General features: G+C 46.3%; 1 protein-coding gene across 2 annotated transcripts; it reads right to left on the bottom strand.

Annotated features, from left to right (window-relative positions):
* Positions 1–698: 698 nt before the first annotated feature.
* LRIG2 (leucine rich repeats and immunoglobulin like domains 2) lies at positions 699–19,744 on the bottom strand. 2 transcript variants are annotated; one of them, XM_085210333.1, is made up of 18 exons: positions 19,161–19,743; positions 17,653–17,724; positions 17,129–17,203; positions 16,564–16,698; positions 16,075–16,218; positions 15,811–15,954; positions 15,180–15,323; positions 14,792–14,935; positions 11,892–11,972; positions 11,059–11,130; positions 10,862–10,930; positions 9,956–10,119; positions 8,602–8,922; positions 6,981–7,262; positions 6,133–6,582; positions 5,479–5,628; positions 4,643–4,924; positions 699–4,023 (listed from the first exon to the last, which is right to left on the bottom strand). In XM_085210333.1, exons 1-18 carry the CDS (start codon positions 19,379–19,381, stop codon positions 3,794–3,796), a joined length of 3,180 nt encoding a protein of 1,059 aa, XP_085066459.1. In that variant the 5' UTR covers positions 19,382–19,743; the 3' UTR covers positions 699–3,793. The 2 variants fall into 2 exon arrangements, with proteins under 2 accessions (XP_085066459.1, XP_085066460.1); XM_085210334.1 differs by lacking the exon at positions 17,653–17,724 and having other exon boundaries at positions 19,161–19,744.
* Between the last annotated feature and the right edge of the window lie 1,394 nt (positions 19,745–21,138).

The raw sequence follows: 21,138 nt of genomic DNA, 5'->3' as shown, positions 1-21,138 counted from the left end.
GGCAGGCAGGCGGCTGTGCTCAGTGCCCAGTAAGAGCTGGGCAGCGAGGAACCCAGGTCAGCAGGCGTGCAAAGCCCAGAGCCTCCATGCAGGGAAAGGGCAGCCCTTGAAGTCTTGCTGAAAAAGCAAAGAACGCACATTTACATACAGCCAACCCTGCTCTGTGGTTGCTGCATGGAGGTCCCACAAAGGTGATGCTGCTCTGCATGGAGGAGCAGTGCTGGCAGGGACACTGCATGCAGCACAGAGCTGGAACCCGGGGCTGAGCCCCACCAGGCAGCTGCTGCCAAGGTAAAATGGTGAAAGCGTGCCAAACAGAGGGCAGGAACAAGGTGATGGTCAGAACACAGAATTGTAGTGATAGAAATAGGGAAAGGTATTTGAAGGAGTGAAACAAGTACTTACACCAGCTTGTAGGAGGTAAGGCAGCTGGGGGGCAACCCTCCGAGGAAGGGCTGCGCAGTGCCAGGATCACTTTGCTGCCACGTGTGCCAGTTGACTCATGAGCCAGGCTTAATGCCAGCTGTTCTTCCCACCATTACAGCAAAGGACTGATGCAACATTCACAGTAAAAAGATCAGAATCCCACCTGAAATTGACTTATGAAGTTGACTTTATTTTCTTCCCTATAAAAATTAAATATCATTCAATAACAATACATTATTTAATCCGCAAACTAATGAAAATTACAATGGATACTCAGTGTACATAGCATTTTATTGAAGGTATATTACAATAGACAAACATATATTACACATTCTATACAAAATATACATTCTTATGTGAGGAAAAATAGTAGGAAATAGCAATAGGGAAACAGAGCAGCTTTGATCACACAGCCCCCCATTCCCTACCACGAGTACTTTGGCATTGATTGAAGAAACTGTTTACTGAAATCAGAATGGCCACTGCACTGCCTGTACATCATGGAGGAAAGGCTTAGGAAGGGACACCTGATCTTCATGTGCAGCCTTCCTAGGAAGTATTTTCCACAATGCTAAGTACTGCGAGGTGTTCACCTACCTGCAAGCTTCAGCTATTCACAACCAGCTTAAGGACTTCACAGAGACTGCACTGATGCAAGGATGCAAGCACCCTAATTCATGATGGCAGCTTTTATAGGTCAATTATTCTAGAAATCAGTGCAGCTTTAACTCCTAAATGCATTTCAGAGCTCAGGCTTCAGCTTGTTCTGGTGCAGACAGCACGATGTTGAAGCTTTGCTCCTGGCCGACCACATCTTGCCAGCCTCGTGTGAATTTGGTCGTACTGCAGAGCTGTGCATTCAGAACACTTCAGCTCTGGGTGCCCCTCATGCACACCAACATCAACAGTTGCACTGAGACAGCTGAGAGACCTGTCAGCTTAACCCGGAGGAGAGAGGAATGGAAGGAAAGCTTAAACATTTACCAAAGGATGATGGCAGACCAAGCAGCAGCAGTAGGGATGCTGCTTTCCTGCTCGTGCTAAGCAGAGCTCTGCCACATCAGCCGGTGTGGATAGCTGCAGCCAGCAGCCCAACAGGAAGCTCTTTGCTGCTGCTGTAGTTTTATGACCTGACCTTTCTCATTTGAATTTAAACTGACAGCTCCTGCAACAGAAACAAGTTTGGATAGAAAATAACCACAATGTCTTCAATGCTGTCTGGAAGGGAGAAGCCTGGAGAAAACAAAACCAGAAAGAAACAAACCTACAATTCTTTGTATGTTACGTGTAAGTCCTTAAAATACTTGAGATGTCAGAGGCCAAGAAGAGTTTAACACACCTCTTTCCCCACTTTATACAAAGGTCAAAGACAATTAGATCCTCTTCCTACTGAAGCTGCTGGCTACCAAGGCAACTGCTGTTGCTTTCAAAACAAAGGTAAGAGCCCTCAATAACATTGCTCATTTACATACATCTACTATTCAGGCCCAAAGAGACGTGGGAAAATATTTTTCCCAGCATTTCCTGGCTCTTTTACTTAACTATTCCCCAGTCTCCAAAGTTTCAGCTGTGATTTTGCATGACTGCATCTGATACCTCAGTCACACACTTTGTCCAGGAATGGAGCAGTGGGAATCCCAACACACCTAGCTTGGGCAGCCCCAGAAAGGTTTTTGTTTTTATAGACACACCATGCAGCTGCTTTCACTTTGGTACGTAGCCCATGGCTTGGAAAAAGCAGAGCAGTGACTGAGAAAGCCCCGAGCTCTTTAGGCACTGAAGCACTCCAAGCTGTGAGTGCAACCTTCTTAAAGCCCATCACTGATGGGACCATAACACCTCACACACAAAGATGTGTTTTCCCAGAAGAACAACTTTTCAGAACAAGTCTTTGTAATGTTCTTCCTCTTCATTTTGTCAGGCATTCTCCACTGTAACCAGTGAAGCTTCTGCACTTCCTCTATTTCTCCCAGCAAGGACTGGATTTGCAGTAGTGGTTCTCCCCTGTGCTGTTTAATAGCTCACCTGTCAAATACTGACACGTCTTGACCACTCTGTGGCCTACAGAACTGTTACAGGGTTTAACAGAGCAAGAATCCTGTTGCTCTTTTATGAAAGAAAAGGCCCACGTGCTTCCTGGCAGTGCAGAGGAAACAGAAAAATCCATTCTGGATCTCATGGAGCATTCATCACGTGCTTTTCCAACTTACCCCACGCCTTTCATCAAGGCATTCCTTTCAGAAGTTGGTTTAGCTGTCAGCTATGAAAGATACACACGTGCCTCCCTGCAACATGCACAACACAAAGGCTTTTTAAAGACAAGTTTAGATAAACTTCTGAACCAAGCCACTCAGAGTTCCCATCTCAGAGTTATCCTAGCAGGTGAAAACCGTTTTGTGCACTGCTCTTGTTTGTTATTACAGAACCTCCTGAGAAGGTGGATAACATTGGAGGCTGGAGCAGGCTAGCACTGTTAAAGCAGGGCCTGTAGGGCTTTATGCTGTACTGGAAAAGACAGGCTGCCTAATACAGAAATTTAAGGACTCACCACATAAACGGGGCAGACTTGGAATTCTAACAAAACAGATCAGCTTGCAGGCAGGTCAGCCAAGCTTAATGCACACAGAGTTGTATGCAACAGTGAAATTCATCAGTATCACAGCTTCACTACGTACCTATCGTAAATCCACTTCTTTCCAAAGCAAAATCATCTTTATCCCTTCAGAAACGAGTTTTCAATCCCACAAAACAAATCACGGCTTGATATGCAGCTGTCAAGACCACCAGTATAATACATACTTTGGCATAATAAAAAATATATTTACATTACAGCCAAGGCATTTATATGCTTAGTGTGTACAAAATATTTATAAATGCAACTTTATTTACAACTAGAGTTTGTTTTTTTTCCATAGGGAAAAACAGCCCCAAAGTGAGACTGGTAACAAACGCCTGCCAACAGACTGAGGAACAAAAAGCTGGCCAAAAGTTTTATGCTTACAATTACTGGGGAATTCCATGAGGAGGCCTTGCACATTTGTTTTCAAGCAGACAATGTGGTGTGAAATAGCTATGCATTCTTGAGAGATTTTCAAAGCATGCACCAACACAAAGGCTGTTCCCAACATCAGAAAATCCATGTTGTAATGCTAGTCACTAATCACTGTGTGTTCTGTCCCACGTTCCAGCACACATGAATCCAAGCAAAAAGGGCAGTGCCACCTCCTCCTAGGGGGTCTGCCTCAGCTCAGGCAGCCTGGAATTGCAGACACACGTTCTAAAGCATCTTTGGCCTAGAGGTTAGTCCTGAGGTAGTAAATACAAGTCAGCTGATATGGATTTGCTTCCAAGACTTCATTTTCGTGCCTTACGTGGTTTCGCTGTAGTCACGAATGTTCCGTGTCCTATTAAAATCACAGTTATGCTCACGTAACCTGTGGAAGGGTCTGGATGAAGCTGCTTGCTCCCTCTCACTGTCAATGATCCCCTCAGTTCGAAGAGGTCGCGGGGCCTCACGAGCCGATTGCTGATGCAGAAAGTGGGAGTGGGAGAGCGCCAGGTCTTTGTTTACTGCCCATAAGGGAAGCTGAAAGGGTTCTGAAAAAGAAACAGCAGAAGATGAACAGGAGGGAGTTCATGGTAAGTAAACACAAGGCTTAGATTTTTTTGAGTTGTGTTGTTTAGCAACAACCTCCTTCTGAGGCTACACTCTCTGTTTTTGAGAGAGCCCTTTGCTGGATGCCCTCTCATTTTAGCAGTGTTTATTACAATAACCCAAAACCAACATACAGTTCCAGTGTGAATTTTTAAAAAGGCTACCTGGAAAAAAGTCCACACGAAAATCAATCAATTTACAAAAATAATTCTTTTGGAGCCATCTGAAACTCAACCCAGCTCACACAGAATGGCTATACGTTTCCTACGTGAAGTTTTAGATCTGGGCTAACAGACGTGGAAGGGATCACACGTCACAAGCTTTAAGAGATGGACTGCACACTAAGAAACACAGCTTTTGTAACATCATCCTCTTCAACTCTTGCATACTGGATGCAAACTGAAGGCTAGCTCTGCTAACAAGCAGTGCATAAACAGATGAACTACTCCACACACCACGGAGTCTGTAGAATTAGCAGTGAATCAACAATGAAAGGCAGTACAAGGCAGGTCAGCAATATCAGAAAATACAAAATATCTAGAGGGAAAAGGACACGCTCACCATTAATCTGTTGGGAAGAGATTTTCTTCTCATTTATTCTGTCGTGACTGGTAAGGAAGACAGACACGTCTCTGTCTCCAAAAACATTATCAAGAGCACTGGTTTCATGCTGGGTGTGTGCTGGGTATGTTTCCTTCGGCATCTGCACCATGAGATTAGGGAGAGTTTGATCCAGGGGGTCCTCTTCTGTGATGTAGGTGTAGGGACAGTACTCTCGTGTCCTGGAGTAGATGTTTGCATTGTCGTAACAGTCTGAGCAGATCACCAATGGTGCTGTGCCACCTGAGCAATGCAAGGAAAGAAAATGCTCTCAAAGAGGACAAGAACTCTTGATTTCCATCGACTTTCATGGCTTAGTGTGATCCTTGACTTTCGAGATGCCAAAGGAAAGGAGCAACACAAAACTCCACTCAACACTGAATCAGGAGCTCTAATGGCAATGCAGCCTTGCTGGGCAAATCACAAACCCTGAATCAAGAAGCCTCTGGAGGCAACTGCACTACTCTGGGACTTGAAGGAAGGCAGTCATGACATCTATATGCAAAAGCAGAGCAGATGTGACCCCAGATACTGCTGGACCAAAGATTACTCTACCTGCATGGAATGCAGCAGCTTTGATCGCAGAACGTAAATACTAGAAGAAAAACAGGAGATGCTTCAAACTCAAAACGTTCAGTGGATGCTTTATGATCAACCTCAATTCTTCTCTAAGGAAAGTCACCTTTGATGTTAACATGCAGCCCTGCCCTACGTTGTGCAACACTGCTGCCAGCTACGAGGACTGGAGCACTGGCATCCTGCTGAATGCAAGCAGTACACGTGAGGACGTTGCTTACCATCTGTGCTTTTGTGCACGTAGCTACTGGCTGGAGGCATGAGCTGCTGATGGCTTCCTGCCTCTGAGTTACTGTATCCTTCCTGAGGCTCTGACAGCGTTCCTTGGGAGGATAAATAACTGGGAATGTCAGCAGGTAGGTTCATCTCCTCTGCAAGGCAGAATTCACGCTGATGTTGTTAAGAGCTCAGTACCCACATTAACAAAAATGCACACAGAACTTCAGAATTCAGTGGAGGGTGAGGGTGAGGAGGTACCTTGAAGGTACTGTTACCTTTAAGTCATTGATGAAAAATCCATATAGCTAGTTCAAAACTAACAGGGCCCCAACAGATATTCACACACACTATTTCAGGTCCTAAAGACACCTGTAACTTAATTCAAACATCCATTTCCAAACTTTTTGTACTTTCCTTCAACGTAGAACAAATTCAGTGTGTAAGAAATAAAATACACTGCTGATATCTAATAAATAAATAAATCACTCTATGCTTGCCTCTTCACCTGAAAGGTGAATCCGAGCAAATCCCTTAAGAGACTTTAAAAGGAAATCTCTAAACCTTTCATCCTATTCAGCTGTAACAAAACCAGAAATTTCACCTTTTGTGTTTTGGATCGAAAACGTGACTGAAGGTACTGTGCTGTGGTACTCTACCTGTATTAGTGATGCTATAATCTTCACTCTTCCTTCTCATGTGGTAGATCACAATAACCCACACCAGGGAAGTTCCCACAACGCAGCAAACCACGACAATAATCACAACGCCTACTGTTGTCCAACCATCTTCCTCGTGGACGATGCCATTTTGGGAGGAGTCACAGTTGGGGGAAGCCAGCACATTGAGGTAAATGTGCCCACGCTCAGTGCCCAGCGTGTTGGACATAATGCACGTGTACTTTCCAGCATCCTCGAGCCCAGCATCCACGATGATGAGGAGCTGATTGGCTGCAGCAAAAAAATGCCTCTCTGTGACTGCCAAAGGTCCATCATCTTTAGTCCAGTTGAGGCGAGGGGCAGGGCTGCCACCAGCTATGCACTGCAGGACTGCAGTTTCACCTCTGGTTACTGTTCTGTCTTCCAAGGGCCTAATGAAGGAAGGAGTTTCTGTGGCAGTGGAGAAAACAAACAGAACAACTGTAAGTTAACTTCACGGTGCAACCCCACTGTGTATTCCATGAGATATAAAAACCCAGCTTACAACCTGAATGCAAACTTTATAAATGAAGCACAGGGTTCAGTATTCAAACACCCCCAACCCCTGCCAAGCAGTTAGAGATGTTCTTCCATGATGTTTAAATTTCAAGTTTGTGGTGCAACTGTAGGGGCAAAAAACAGCCCTCTCTTTTTCCTCATTATAGAATACCATCTACAGCCAGAGGTAGAAGAACCTATTTTCTTCATATTTTAACTTCTTTCTGCAGGGGTTAAACCTGCTACTTACAGATAAGCTATACAAGTTCAGTTAATTGATCCATGCCAGCAGAGATGAGCACATCTCTTACCTAACACAGTCAGCGTAGCATTTGCTGACAAACCACCAGCAGCGTTTTGTGCCATACAGCTATAGATGCCCATGTCTTCTATTTTCACGTTTGCAATAAAGAACACATCGTCCTCAGGCATGACATGCATTCTCCTCTCTCGTGCAGCAGGGAAGTCTGTGCCACCATCTTTCTGCCAGGAGATCTGAGGGGTGGGGTGGCCCTCTGCAGCACATTCCAGTCGGGCCATAGCCCCAGTGCGGATTGTAAGATCCATGGGGGTCTTCAGGAAGGAAGGCAGCTCTGGACCAAGAGAGACATTAAAGACATTAAAGAAAGACATTCACTATTTTCAGCACCAGGGGGGAAAAAAAAAATAGCAGCAAAAGCACTGCAGCACAGAATACCTGAAAATAAACAAATCTGAAATACACCTTTACTTCTTCCTGTTCAAAGGAGATCCTTCTAAAGAACTGCACTAACTTTCAGTGGTCGTTTCTAAAAGCCTAGCCTCCAAATTTAAATATAATACCTAAGTATGGTATCTGTGGTGTTTATTTAAGATCTGTAGGACAACACATTTCATGGGGAAAAGACAGGCTGAAGGAGCTGGGCCAGTGTGGAGGAGAGAAGGCTGCAGGGAGACCTCATTGTGGCCTTCTGGTATTTACAGGGACATTATGAACAGAAAGGAAATCAACTTTTTAGACTGGTAGTGGAAGGACAAAGGAGAAAGGTTTTAAACTAAAAGAGGGGGAGTTTTTCCACTGACAGTGTGGTGAGGGGCTGCGACAGGTTGCCCAGAGTGGGCATCCCATGTGGATGCTCCATCCCTGGAGGCATTTGAGGCCAGGATGGATGGAGCCCTGAGCAACGTGACTGAGTACTTGATCCAATTGGCAATCCTGGTTCCTGGTTTGGAACTTGATCCCTGAGGATCCTTTCAATCCAAGCCATTCTCTCTTCCCTAGTAATAGGAAAGGTGAACTTCCACTTCCAAAGTTGAAGTCTGCAATATCTGTTCTATGTAACCAAAAGAAAGAGCATGTGCACCTCTGCTCTCCACTGTTCCAACAAGGAACAGTGCTTTGCTAGCTGATGGGAATGCTGTCTTTCCAACACCCTTCTCTGAAGTCAAAATAATAGGAACTCTTCATTTTGGCTAAAAATATATATATATTTTTATATTATATATATATATAACAGAGAAACTTGTGAAATGATTTTTCAGAGTTTGTTTCCAGTACTACAAGCCACTTCTTTTTTGAATCTTCTCTAGCTAGGGCAAGGTGCTTGGTTAATGAAGGGACAGCAGAGGGAGCTTTTAGTTAAGAGACTTTTACTCCCACTCAGACAGATCAACAACTAGTTGAGCTATAATCTCCCATGCTTTCATACCTGCCCCTTTCCAAAAAGTGAACAGAAAGCCTTCCACTAACAGCATTACTTCTTTCCTGCTTTACTAAAAGGTATTTGATAAATCTAAATTCCAGCAAGACATCATTGCACAGCTACTTTGGGCTGCTCTAATTGGGAACTAAGGAATCCTAATAGATTTTATAAATCGAAAAGGAGGTGTCAGAATCAGACTTGTCCCACTTTTAACCTAAAACATTTCTTCTGCATTACCATTATTACTTACCATTAACAGTCAGCTTGGCTTTGTCAGAATAGTTGGAGCCAAAGTGATTGGTGACAATGCACTGATATCTTCCTTCATCGGTGAAATTCACATTGAAAAGGTGTAGGACAGTGGTGTACTCAACAATCTCACCGTTCTGCTGCTGATACCTGGCAAAATTCTCAACCTCTGCATCATACAGCACTTCGCTGTCCTTACGCCAGGCGGTGGACATGGGTGAATCACTGCTGCTCACAGCAGTGCAGGTCAGAGTCACATTCATGCCACGCAGAGCAATCGTGGTCTCAGGATGTACTCGTATCTGTGGTTTAGGGAAATTATCTGAAAATAAAAGCGGCAAGATAAGCTACTCTCCTCTTCCACATGCAATTAATATTGCAAGAAAACTCGTTCGAAAGACGCAGTAAGCAGAATGAAAGCTGCAGGAACAGATGCCCTGCTTGGGAGGCATGTATTTAGCTGTTTTTATTTAGAAATCAAGCTGTGAAAGAGGATTAGAACCACAGGTAGGAGTGCAGAAGAAGCACTGAGAACAATCAGTGCAGAATCACGGTCTCGAGCAGCCCTTTCCCTTCCACAACCCTCTGGAACCGGCCCTATTTAGATTACGTGCTCAGCTGAAGAGCTGGGTTAGTTCATGAGGAGCAGATTTATTTTCAAGCAGTTTAATATCCTGAAAAGCCTTTAAGTTATACAAAGAAAGCACTGCAAGAAGTTTACACTATCTCAGTCGAAGAGGTATTTTGACACCTCTTATTACAGCAGAGACATCCACACAGGCACACAGCACTCAACGTTGGTAACATCAGAATGGAGAAACAGATGTTTGTGCCTACATGGTGATTATTGTATCCTTTAGCACCAAAACAATTATGTATGCAAAAGCAACACTTGTTAGACTACTCCTCTGGATAACAGAAGAGCAGACTATTTCCAGCACTTCTGCAGACTTCACACAGGACTGTGGGCAGTTTCTCAGTTTTCCATTTCACAGTTTGGTTACAGAAATAAATAGGCTTATGTCTGAAACTGTGGCAGCACAGAGACCAGATAAACGTTACAGATTCTGATCATGAGAAAATATGTCAGAGCATTAACTATCCTAGCCTTGCTGGTATGGAGAGGAGCAAACAAGAAAGAGCCAAATACCTCTTCTAAAGCAAAAGGCATTCACATACAGGAGAAACGGAAACACAATCAGTTTTTAAACAGTAATCTAAATGAAAAACAAAGCAGTCTCACAGAATTCCACAGACCAAGCACCTCCAGCAGTGCTGCAGTCTGGTTTCGGAAAGATACCTGCACAGATCTGCATTGCTACGTTTTGATGTCAAAAGTAATTAAAAATACAAACCGCAGACGAAGTCGTCGGGGTCCACGCTGAACAGGCTTTGCCCTGCCAACCACTCAGGGTGAGCACAGCTGACGTTCACAGCCTGCTGTAAATGACTGTCAGTGAGCCACCGTGGCAGCCACTTCAGCTGGCAATCACAGAGCAAGCTGCTAGTGTTCAAAATCCTGCAGAAACAAGGCAAAATGAGATGTGATCAAAGGTCGTGCATTTCACCCAGTAGCACAATTTTAAAGCATATACTTTCAGAAATTGTAAGATTTCTGTAAATGCTATACATTCTTTTATGCTCACATGTAAGTGTGCTTCTCCTCACCTTCCTCAGACTCGCAGACCTTGCAGACTAACAGTCCATATGGCCAACACTAACCAGATAACAGTTTTAAAACAGATTACATGATATTCAGAGACTTTATCTCATAGAGACAACTGTGTTACACTGGGATTAGTCTTGGGTGCAAAGGTCACTTCATGGTATCGTACTTCACATGTCTGAAGGTGACAAGAGGCTCTATAGCAACACAAGCATCCACTGAGCATCTAAAATCTAAAATCTTCTGTCTAGCTGTGAATTTTAAGGTCTTTCCCTAGCCTGAAAAAGAAGACGACAAAATGTATGTTCTGATAACCACCCCCTGCCCCAAAAATCCTGGTGAACAATTTGTTCTGAAATACAGGTCACCAATTCTGACTATAACTAAGGAAACGGAGGTGCAGATTTTGTCAAGCCCTAAATCAAACTTAGTGTACTGCCAGTGACTTTTAGGAGGTAAGGGAGGTAAGTTACAAGAACTGCTTGCTTTAGCTCTTTTGTTATGGGAGTGGGATGTACATCAGTCAATTCCACAACGGCTGATGGAATCTTTACAAAAGAACTGTAAGAACTGTAAAGAACTGTCATAAACTTACAGCTCCTTCAGTTGAGCCTGGGCAAATGCATTTTCTTGGATGGACATTACTGCGTTGTTGCTTAAATCTCTGCAAAGAACAACAGTGGGTAGGAATGATTTCACAGGCTACCTTCAGTTAAATCACTGTAAACTTGAGAGAGAATACAAAATTGAAAGCAATAAACAACTAGGAGTTCTTCAGAGCAAAGTACTTACAGATGTTCAAGTCCTTCAAGACCAGAGAATGCTTTCTTCGTAATTGATTTAATCTGATTTCCTTGTAAGATGCTGCAACACAAGTATCAAGCCCAGAAAGCAGTCAATCTCAAGGCGAGCTCATAAATAAGACCCAAAGAAGTTCCCTAAGATGTTTAACAAAGGTTTTCTTCATTCTAGAAGAGTTTAAGCTCAAAAAAATAGTATTCAGTCATTTCATTTTCTTAAGGATAGCATTTTTCTCTTCTATCTTTGAGATGGGCCAGAAGAAAATCAAACCAGCAGAACGGAACAGTTCTTGGGAGGGAGCAACAAGCTCCTAATCTGCCACAGCCACACTGGCTCCTGAGACTGCACACTTATGCTGTTTGTCACAAACAGTGCTTGCAGTTCCACAGAATGCTTTATTTTCCTACAAAGCACACAGCACTGAATAGAGTGCCAAAGTACTGAAAAGCTGATCGCTGAATGCTGTTTCGTATTTGCTCAACAATACTTTTTTTTCCCCCCTTCCTTCAGAGGAACAGTAATTTTTCCCAAACTAAGGCACAAAGAGTAACAGTCACCACACAGCACGAGTGAGCTATTCAGTAACAGCTGCATTCAAATGCCTGACTTCTTCAAACTGGTCCTGCAAAATGATCCAGCACTGCACAGACTCAGTGGTCACGAAGATGGAACCCAAATCTACAGTGAGTTGTCCTAGCATAGAAGAGGAAACTCAGCTGCCAATCAGAAAGGCTTTCTGCCATTCACAATTACTCTATATTTTGCATTTTCCCTCTTTTGCTTGCTTCTGAAGCACTGTCACTCTGATGTTTTGTAATACATACAGTTTATCCAGCCTGCTGAGTCCCACAAACGCTTCATTCGCATCCTCTATGGCCCAGGAGATCTCGTTGTTCCCCAAGTCCCTGCAGGAGCAGAAAAATCTTCTTACAAACCTTGCAACATCATCATGACCACTGCTAGCGCTTAGCTATGGAAGAAAACTTACTGTTAAATACGCCTGGGAAAGGTGTTTTGGGTCAGGCACTGGAACAGGCTCCCCAGGAAAGTGGTCACAGCACCAAGCCTGCTGGAGGTCAGGAAGCGTTTGGAAAACGCTCTTAAGACATACGTTTAAATTTCTAGGTAGCCCTGTGTGGAGCCTGGAGTCAGACACGATGACTCTCGGGGGTCCCTTCCAGCCTGGGGTACTCTATGATTCTATGGGACAGAGTCACCTGGAAGGTCTCAGAGCTTTTATAGAACTGTGTTTATTTATTTATCAGAAGATGAACACCCAACTTGAGAGACGCGAGGGAAAATGCATTTGTTGAAGATCAGTGCCTCAGACAGAACCACAAATGAATTCTGAAGTACGGTTTCTTGATGTGGTATTTAAGGAAAGACCCAGCCTGGTGAGCAGCACTGATGGACCATTTACCAGGAGCTGGGAGAGGCTCCTGCAGCAAGTCGGTTCATGCAAGTGAGTTAACCAATACATTGCAGCATTAACCTCCCTGAGTAACAGGCTTAAAACAGCATTAGCATACTAAGAGATTACACACAGGTTATGGAGCAAGGTTGCCAGGCACAAAGTAGCAGATTTTCAGACTGAAGTTGATATTCTGCTCACTAATCTTGTTACAAGCTAATGGGATTTCTGTTCCATCTCTGCTCAGCTCTTCTGCCCCTCACACAGAACAGTGTGGTCTAAGCAGTGAAAGCAGCAGAGCAGAACGGGCTTGGAAGGATCAAATGCTTTTTAGAGAGAAGGTGAAATAAATTCAGAAATTTTCAGCATGGACTGAACAAAGAGTTTCTACTGATAAAGCCAGAATTTTGTGCCTTAAAACCACTGTGCACAGAAGAATTTGCAGACAGAAGTGTTGAAAGGAAGATAAACAGATGAAAAAGAGATTATATTGCACCTTCCCAGATGCCATTACATGCCTCAGCTTGATGGACCTTCCAAAGAAGTTGTGACACAGAATGCTAACTAGGCATACAGCTGTGTGTGTCATCTCACATAACGCTACTCTCCTTTTGCTAAGGGTGGAAAAAGGCAGTATCTATATTCCCCTGGGTGGGGTTGTAAATGTGTAGATTAATGCTCTGGAAGAGACCAGGATCAGTCCCCAGGATGCTGCCAGGGGTATCACACTTTCTCACTGTGAACGACAGAAGCCTTGTCCTTAAACCCTGCATGAGTCATTCCTGCAACAGGTGTACTTTAAAGTTTAGGACAAAAATAAAAGAGTGCTTGTGATTCCACAATTCGTGTGTCCCAGGGACTCCAATACAGCCTTAGCAGTTGCTGACATTAAGATATTTTCCTCTTTGGAATGTGTTCAGTTCAATGTGCTGGATACAGATATGGTCTAATGAGAAAAACGACTAGATGAGTAATATGCCAAACGCATTCCCAAGTTGCTAATTCTTCTGATTTGAACTATTTTCTTGAATTCTCTCCAGTTCTGCTTCAGAATTTTATATTACGAGTGCCAGAGCAGCACCAATGCCAAGTTACAGTATTACGAAGTAATTCATGTTCTGAAGTTCTCAATTCTCAAACTTCAGGGCCGTTCTTCAATACACCTTTAATCTTACTGTGCTCTTATGACCTTGTGCTTTACACACAGATTCGAGTTTGTTCTTGGTCACCGAAGCGACCGTGCAGAACGGTGGCAGGGGCTGAACACACAAACACTTATGCCAGTCCCAGCACTGAAACAAATCACATACAAGCAACAATGGAAGCAATCTGACAGCAGCACAGTATCTCTTGTTTGAAGTATTTTCACACTCCACTACTTCAACTGCTCAGTAAAATGAGTGAGCAGCCCAAAAGAAAAGCCCCTCATTGTGTGAGTGGAGGAGTTTGCTCCTTCTGCTTGGTTGGGCACGAATGCTTGGAGCTGCTGTCCTGCAAATTCCAGCCTGAAGCAGACTGCACCCTTTCAGCTGTTCCTCGCCCCTGAGGAGCCCGGGAAAACCGACTAATTAATCTGCTCTTGTTCTTCTTTCATGCTACTCTAAATCTAAGAAATTAGTTCTAATTATTTCATTAAAAGGTTGCATTAAGGTTAACAGAATATGACCGCTTACATAAATTTCTCTGCTAAGTTTGCTTATTTAAGCATTTATTTAATGAACTGACAGAGGGGTTACAAACTTTCACTCTTTTCTCAACAACCTTTGTTTAGGATGATGGTAAGCGTTTGGATCTACTTGAGGTTTTTGGGGTTTTTTTTAATTAATACTTGGGTCCTGTCAGCTCCAGCTGGTGACAAAGGTCCTGGCAAAAGCAGAGCTGTGCCTCTGATGGAAAGGAGCAATCCTACACCTCTCCTACGTGCTGTGCTGTGACTCCTGCACGCATACAGCAGCCAGCAGGTTCCAACCCTAAGAACACCTGGAATAAAGAGAGGCCCAGGCTGGCATTTCTGCAAGCTGACTGTCCACAGCTCCTCACACCTGGTATGGTATGCGGTCCAGACCTCAAGGTCATCAAGTCACTGCTCATTAGCACCACTAAAATTAAGCGGTTGGTTCGTGTTAGCTATGCCAAGGTTCTGTTATCTCAGCACACCAAATGATGGTCAGCCCTGTCGTATCTGAAGGCAGGACAGCATACAAGAACAGCAGAACACCGACCTCAGACTTGCTGAGAGCAAACCTCATCACCTTCACTTCCAAAAAGTTTTGCTGCATTAAAATCAGGCTGTTAGGAATGTTCTGCACTCACAAGGTTCGAAGGTTTGTCAGACCTCTGAAGACCCCATCAGCAATGTGAGTGATGCGATTGTCTCCCAGGTTCAGTTTCTCCAGCAAACCAAGTCCCACGAAGGCAGATTCCCTGAGGCGAGTTAGCTGGTTGTACGACAGGTCCCTGAAAGCAGTGAACGAGCACTTCAGAGGCATGTGGAGGGGATTTATTGTGATAACACCATCAAACAATTAAGTACTGAATTTTGATTAATTTCTAACAGAAGACTTATTAGAAAAAATAACTAAAATACACAGGCTTAGCAAGGAAGTCAAGTACTTCCTTCAGTAACTCACTGTATTTGTGCTATCCAATATGTTATTTGCAACATTACAAAATCCCCACTGAAAAGCAGCCCAGGGCTTACAGCTCAGCAAGTCTTTGGCAGAACTCCCACGCATCTGGGCTGATCTTGTTAATGGCATTCTGGCTTACGAAGAGTTGCTGCAGTGTCCGCAGACCATACAGCCAGCCCTTGTTCACTTCTGTCAAGTTATTATGTTCCAGTTCTCTAAGGAAAATAGAAGGAAAAACATTTGCCAAACAGATAATCAATGAAATATTTATTTCTGAAAGTTTACCAAGTAGATCTCAGAACGATTTACTAACACTAAGCCTTAAAGAACCTGAAATGGATGATTATTTTCATTTAATAGAAACCAAGAATGAACAAAAGGGTATACAAAAAAAACATAACAGCAATGGCAATGGCAATCCAGCAGAACTGAAATTACAGCCTCTGTTCTAGAAGATTGCTTAAACAAAACAAAACACTTTTGCTAACACTGCATGGCACAGGAAGGCAGCATCCTTCCACCTCTAGAGTAAACAGACACACCAACATATTGGGAAAATGCAGATCTACAAACTCATATCCTGTGATGCTCGTTGTTGTTTCAGCACAGCCCTGGTAGAAGGGAAGCCAAACAGGACATGATTTTGCCCCTCCACACACCCCAAAAGTCCCTAAGAGGAATTCTAGCACTAAGTACACTCACAATTCTTCTATACTATTGAGGCCAAAGAATGCTCCATCCATGAGTCTGCTAATCCCATTGCGCTGCATTTTTAAGGATTTTAGGGACTCCAGGCCTTGGAATGTAAGACTTTCCACAATTTTGATCCGGTTCCTTTTCAGTTCCCTTATATGAAGAGGACAGACAGCAAAATATTAAAACACAATTGATCATCAAGAACACACATCAGGATGAACAACACAAATGCACACAGCATCTTTGAGAGCTTTCAAGACTACGACTTACAGAAACTGCACGTGAGGCAATTTGAAGATCTTTGGTGGAATCACACTAATCCTATTTCTGTTCAGCTTCAGCACTATGAGAGAGCTAGATAAATTATCGAGGCAGCCTGCTTCCAGGGTGCTGATTCTGTTGTTACTCAGATTCCTAAGGGAGAAGAGGGAAAAGAGACCTTTTAGAACATGGAGAACAATATGAACCAAACCAGAGGCCCATACTTCAGTTAGGCATGGTTAAAACAATGTCAACAAGGATCTGCATAAAATGAGCAGAAATGACTCCACGTCCCTGCTGGCTGATGTACCAGCACTCTGACAGCACTGTTTTCCAAACTATCTGAGAAAAAGCAAGACAAACTGCTATGAACAGCACTGTATTTCAGGCACGTTTGTTCCTGCCAGCTCAAATCCCACATTAAGACAGAAATATACAGCAGGTGAGGTGTTCAACACTACTGCCAGGAACCCCAGGCACAACAGAGCACATACTTACAGGTACTTCAGTTGCATCCGTGGAAAAGAAGCAGCTTTAATTTCTGAGATAAGATTGGAACTCAGATCCAGATTTTCCAATGAAAGGTAAACTTGGAGCTGCTCAGCGTTTATTTCTGGAATGGCATTGTGCACCCTGAAAAACACCAGCAAGAGATGATTCCCAAAACATCCCATCCTTCGTGCTGCACAGCTGAAACAGGAATAGGATGCTGCACATCAGCACCATGGCTGCACCTCCCAAACTGGAAACGCAGCACACGCTTCAGAACATTCCTTCTTAAAGCAATACTGGAAATCCAAGAGTTACGTGCTGCTCTGACATACGAACAGATTCACATTCTGGATCTGTCATCAGGCTGTTCCTTGTGGAAGTGTCATTCTAAGACCCAATCCCTCCCCTTCAAAGCTGCCTGCCGTATCTGACTGCACTTCACTGGTAATTCAGGGTGACTCGATTGTCTCGCTGATTCCTACTTCTCTAAAGAGTTCTCACTATTCCCCAAAGCACTGCTACAATTCTCCCACTTGCTGAACAAGGAAAAAGCAGCCGAGCTGTTACTTACAGTGAGAGCAGGGTGATATTAGAAGTCGTTTCTCCAAAATAGGGAATTTCACTCAGCTCGTTGTAATTCATTTTCCTTAAAGCAAAAAACAATCTTTACTGACTCTAAGAGGAGAAAACCCCTTCCATAGACATGCAGCAGAAAATGCAATCACCAAACATTCAACAATTTCATCTTAATAACATCAGTAGACAAAGCAGATTGCATAAATACCAATAATTTGAAGAACTTCACAGTGAGGTCCATCAGCTTCCACCATTTTTAATGGACACCATCACTTCTCTTTAACTCGTAATTTGCCAGAGTGAAAACAAATGTCTCGTTTCTTTTCACAAGTATCAGTCCTCTCTTCTTTTATGAGAAAGTTTTCTTTTTATGAGATCAGTTTTACATAAAACACGCTGCCAGCAAAGCATCCATGTTAAATTAACTGGTATTGCATATTTCTGCAAGTCAGACCAGTTATCTTGGTATGCAGTACTAATTACAATTAGGCTGAGTTTATCATTGTGAAAAATGCTTACACTTCTTGCAGCGTGTGAGCAGACAAATCCATGCTCCAGTTGGATGACAAGATATGATTGTGACTTAAATCCCTGCAGAACAGAGAGGAAAGTTATTCTGGATGCAGGAATTAAGAAAGACCGTGCATTTTACGCAACCCAAAAGCTGTAAGCCGTGTTTGTGATGCATTCAGCTCCTCTTTCACTGAAGGAGGGAGATGCTGTGATGGTTAAGTGGGATGATGCTGTTAACAAAGTTTTAATGCAATCTTTTTAGGAGAAATTTTGTATCTGGTTCATACTTGGAGAAGCACTGACTTATTTCCATCCTGTTACTGCTGTCCTGGTGAAGCAGACTGATGGATGGCTGAGCACAAAGTGAAAAGCACGGCACAAACTGACAGTGGGACAGCTGAGGCTGCTGCTCCATCCAGAGCCAAACAGCACCCCATTGTCCTGGAAAAGCCAAAAACTGACAACACCCCACGGGGTGAGTTCTGAACAACGTTACAACACAGAGCAGCATTCACCGATGCTGCTGATTCTCCATCACCCTTCAGTTATTCACACAGCACGTGTGGTTTAGCAGGAAAAATGCACTTTCAGCTGCCTGCTTTCATCAGGACAATGTGCTCCGAAGCTGCTTTCCTGGCAGCAAGGAAAAAGAAAAGCACACAGCCAGCATCACTGCAGGTCTGGCAGTTATGAGACAGGGGACGTTTCGGTCCTCAGAGATGGATGAAATGACAGCAAAGGGGGGAAAACCCATCTGGGACTTTGCGATGTAAGAAAAAATGTGCTTTGCTTCATTTTAAACAGCTTTTATGCATCACAGCTCGCTGAGATTCAGAACCACCACAGCTGTCAGACGGAAAGAAAAATGTCACACCCCCCCAATGTGCTCCACGTGCCAAAATCCTGAAAGCCACAACAGAGAGCGCACTGAACGTTGTTTGCAGCAGATGTGGGATTGCATAACGCTGCTCAGAGCCAGCATGGCACCCAGCAGAACCAAACAGCATGGCCTGGGTTGGAAGGGACCTCGAGGACCACAAAGCTCCAACCCCCTGCCACACGCAGGGCCACCAACCTCCACATTTCATACCACACCAGGCTGCCCAGGGCCCCATCCAACCTGGCCTTGAACACCTCCAGGGATGGACGGGGCATCCACAGCCTCTCTGGGCAGCTGTTCCAGCACCTCACCACTCTCACAGGAAAGAACTTCCCCTGATATCCAACCTCAATCTTCCCTCCCTCGACTTCAATCCATTTCGCCTTGTCCTGCTGTTATCTCCCCTTTCAAAGAGTTGATTCCCCTCCTGTTTGTAGGGGAACATCGAGCGCTGCCTGCCAGCACGGTGCCCATCTTACAGCTCAGCTCAGCCCAGCGCAGCCCCACGGCACCGCCGGGAGGCCGAGCGCGGCTCGCAGCACCCGCAGACCCGTTAGGCCCCGGCCGGGCCTCACCGCAGCCCTCCTCCCGCTAGGCCTCCGGTTCGGCCTCGCCCCGCCCCGCGCTCACTCACATCGCCGTGGTGCCGGCGGGCAGCGCTGTGATTCTCCACGGTGCGGCCCCGGGCGGCAGGCGCTGCCGGCTGCAGTCCAGCAGGCCTCGGCGGCACGAGCAGGGCGCGGCGCAGGGCTCGACGGCGGCCGCCCGCCCGCACGGCGCCGTCAGGAAGTGCAGCAGCAGCAACAGCGGCAGCGCCCCGCGGGCGGCCGCGCCGCCCGGCCCCGCTCCCCGCATCCCCGGCTCAGCGCGGCGCGGCCCGTACCGCCCGCCCGGCCCCGCGCCGCGCCACGCCCCCGCCGCGTCACGTCACCGCGTCGCCGTGCGGGCGGCGAGGGGCGGGTCCAAGGCGGGGATCTGCGGGATGGGCGTGGCCTCGGATAGCCCCGCCCCCGCACAGATCACGCACAGCCTCGGCACGTCGGCCCCGCCTCCTGATGTACTCAGGCCACGCCCCCAAACACATTAGACCACGCCCAGTATCGCATCAAAACCACGCCCCCTTGAGCGCATCTTACCACGCCCTCAAGCACATCAAACCACGCCCACCAACTCATTAAGCCACGCCCCTTACGCGCATCTTGCCACTCCCTCAAGCGCGTCAAAAGCCACGCCCACTATCGCATTAAGCCACGCTCCTGATCGGATCGGCCCCGCCCCCTTTCCGCCGCGCGCCCCCTTCCCGCCCCGCGTCCGTCTGCTTCCGTCGGGCTGCAGCTCAGCTCAGCGCCTCAGCGTGACAAAGCCGAGGGCCCCGCGCGGGGCTCCGACAACGATTCCCACCGCAATTTGCATGCGTGACAGCATCGCTACTGCAGCCACGTTCGCACGCTAATAACGGCCCGCCCCAGCGCTGCGCCGCTCCCCCGCTCCGACCGCGGCCGTCGGACTCGCTCTCCTCCCCGCCCCGCCCCGCCTGTCCTTGCGGCGCGGCCGTGGGAGCCGCGCTTCCCCTCCGCCGGCTGCGGTCCCTGCGCCGGGCCGTGCTGGCCGCTGGGGGGCACGCGAGCCCCGAGGAGCCCCGCGGTGTCCGGCAGTATTTCGCTCCGGCCGCCCCCGCGGGAGGTGCGAGCTGCCGGCCGGCCTACAGCGTGGAACCGCCCGCTGGCACCGCGCTGCCGACGAACGGGGCCGGCCCGGGGCGGCGGCTCAGCGGAGCGGCCCTTCTCCTCCTGTTCGCACGTGGTTCCAGCCGGAGGCCGTTTTTCCAGGGAAATTACTGCAGCAATAATAGCATCTTCAGCTGGCCCTTCCTCCCCTCCCAGCGGCTGTTTCTTTCCCTGAGCGTTTATGCGTCAGCGGGAGTCGCAGCTGCTAACGAGTGGGGCCGGGGTGCTCTGCTGGTCCTGTTGCAATGAGGGCACGAGCTGCCCCCCAACATTGCATCTTTTGGGCAATTAGGAAGAGTTTAACGTTTATCCCTGTGTGGAGAGCGAATGCTGTCGTAAATTGACCAATAAAACACAACTGTCACATCATAACCTTGGGAATTAATAGTTTGAAAGTTCTTATTTTATTCAGCACTTCCATTGCCAGACCAGATCAAAGAATGTCCCGGGGAGTTTTATTTTAGGAACGTTTCTGGGCCGTTCACCTGCAGTGCTGCTCAGACCAACAGAACAGCACTTCTTCCTTGCTGCCAGCCCGGGGTGCTCCCAGCAGTGCAGTGGGCGCAGCCTGACCTTGCAGCATCCCATCAGACCCACGCCATGCTCACCAGGGCCTCCTCCTCCCACTGGGGTCCTGCCTGCGGCCATGGGAGCTCCCAGGGCCAGCGCAGAGTCCAATGAGCACAGCAACATCAGAGCGGGGCCAAAGTCCGCAGTGAGCAGTGAAATGCCATCACGGTGCATGTGACTGCAGGTGGAGGAGCAGCTCTGCCTCCTGCACACAGCCGGGGCAGCGATGGCAGAGCAGCGGCAGGGCAGGGAGCTCTCCCACCAAACGTCCCCTGGAACTGGTGGCAGCAGGAGGAGCATCCCTGCCCACTGCCG

Source organism: Meleagris gallopavo, chromosome 28, assembly GCF_905368555.1.
Source record: "Meleagris gallopavo chromosome 28, MGAL_WU_HG_1.1, whole genome shotgun sequence".
NCBI classification, from domain to species: domain Eukaryota; kingdom Metazoa; phylum Chordata; class Aves; order Galliformes; family Phasianidae; genus Meleagris; species Meleagris gallopavo.
This window is presented reverse-complemented; position numbering and strand designations above follow the sequence as displayed.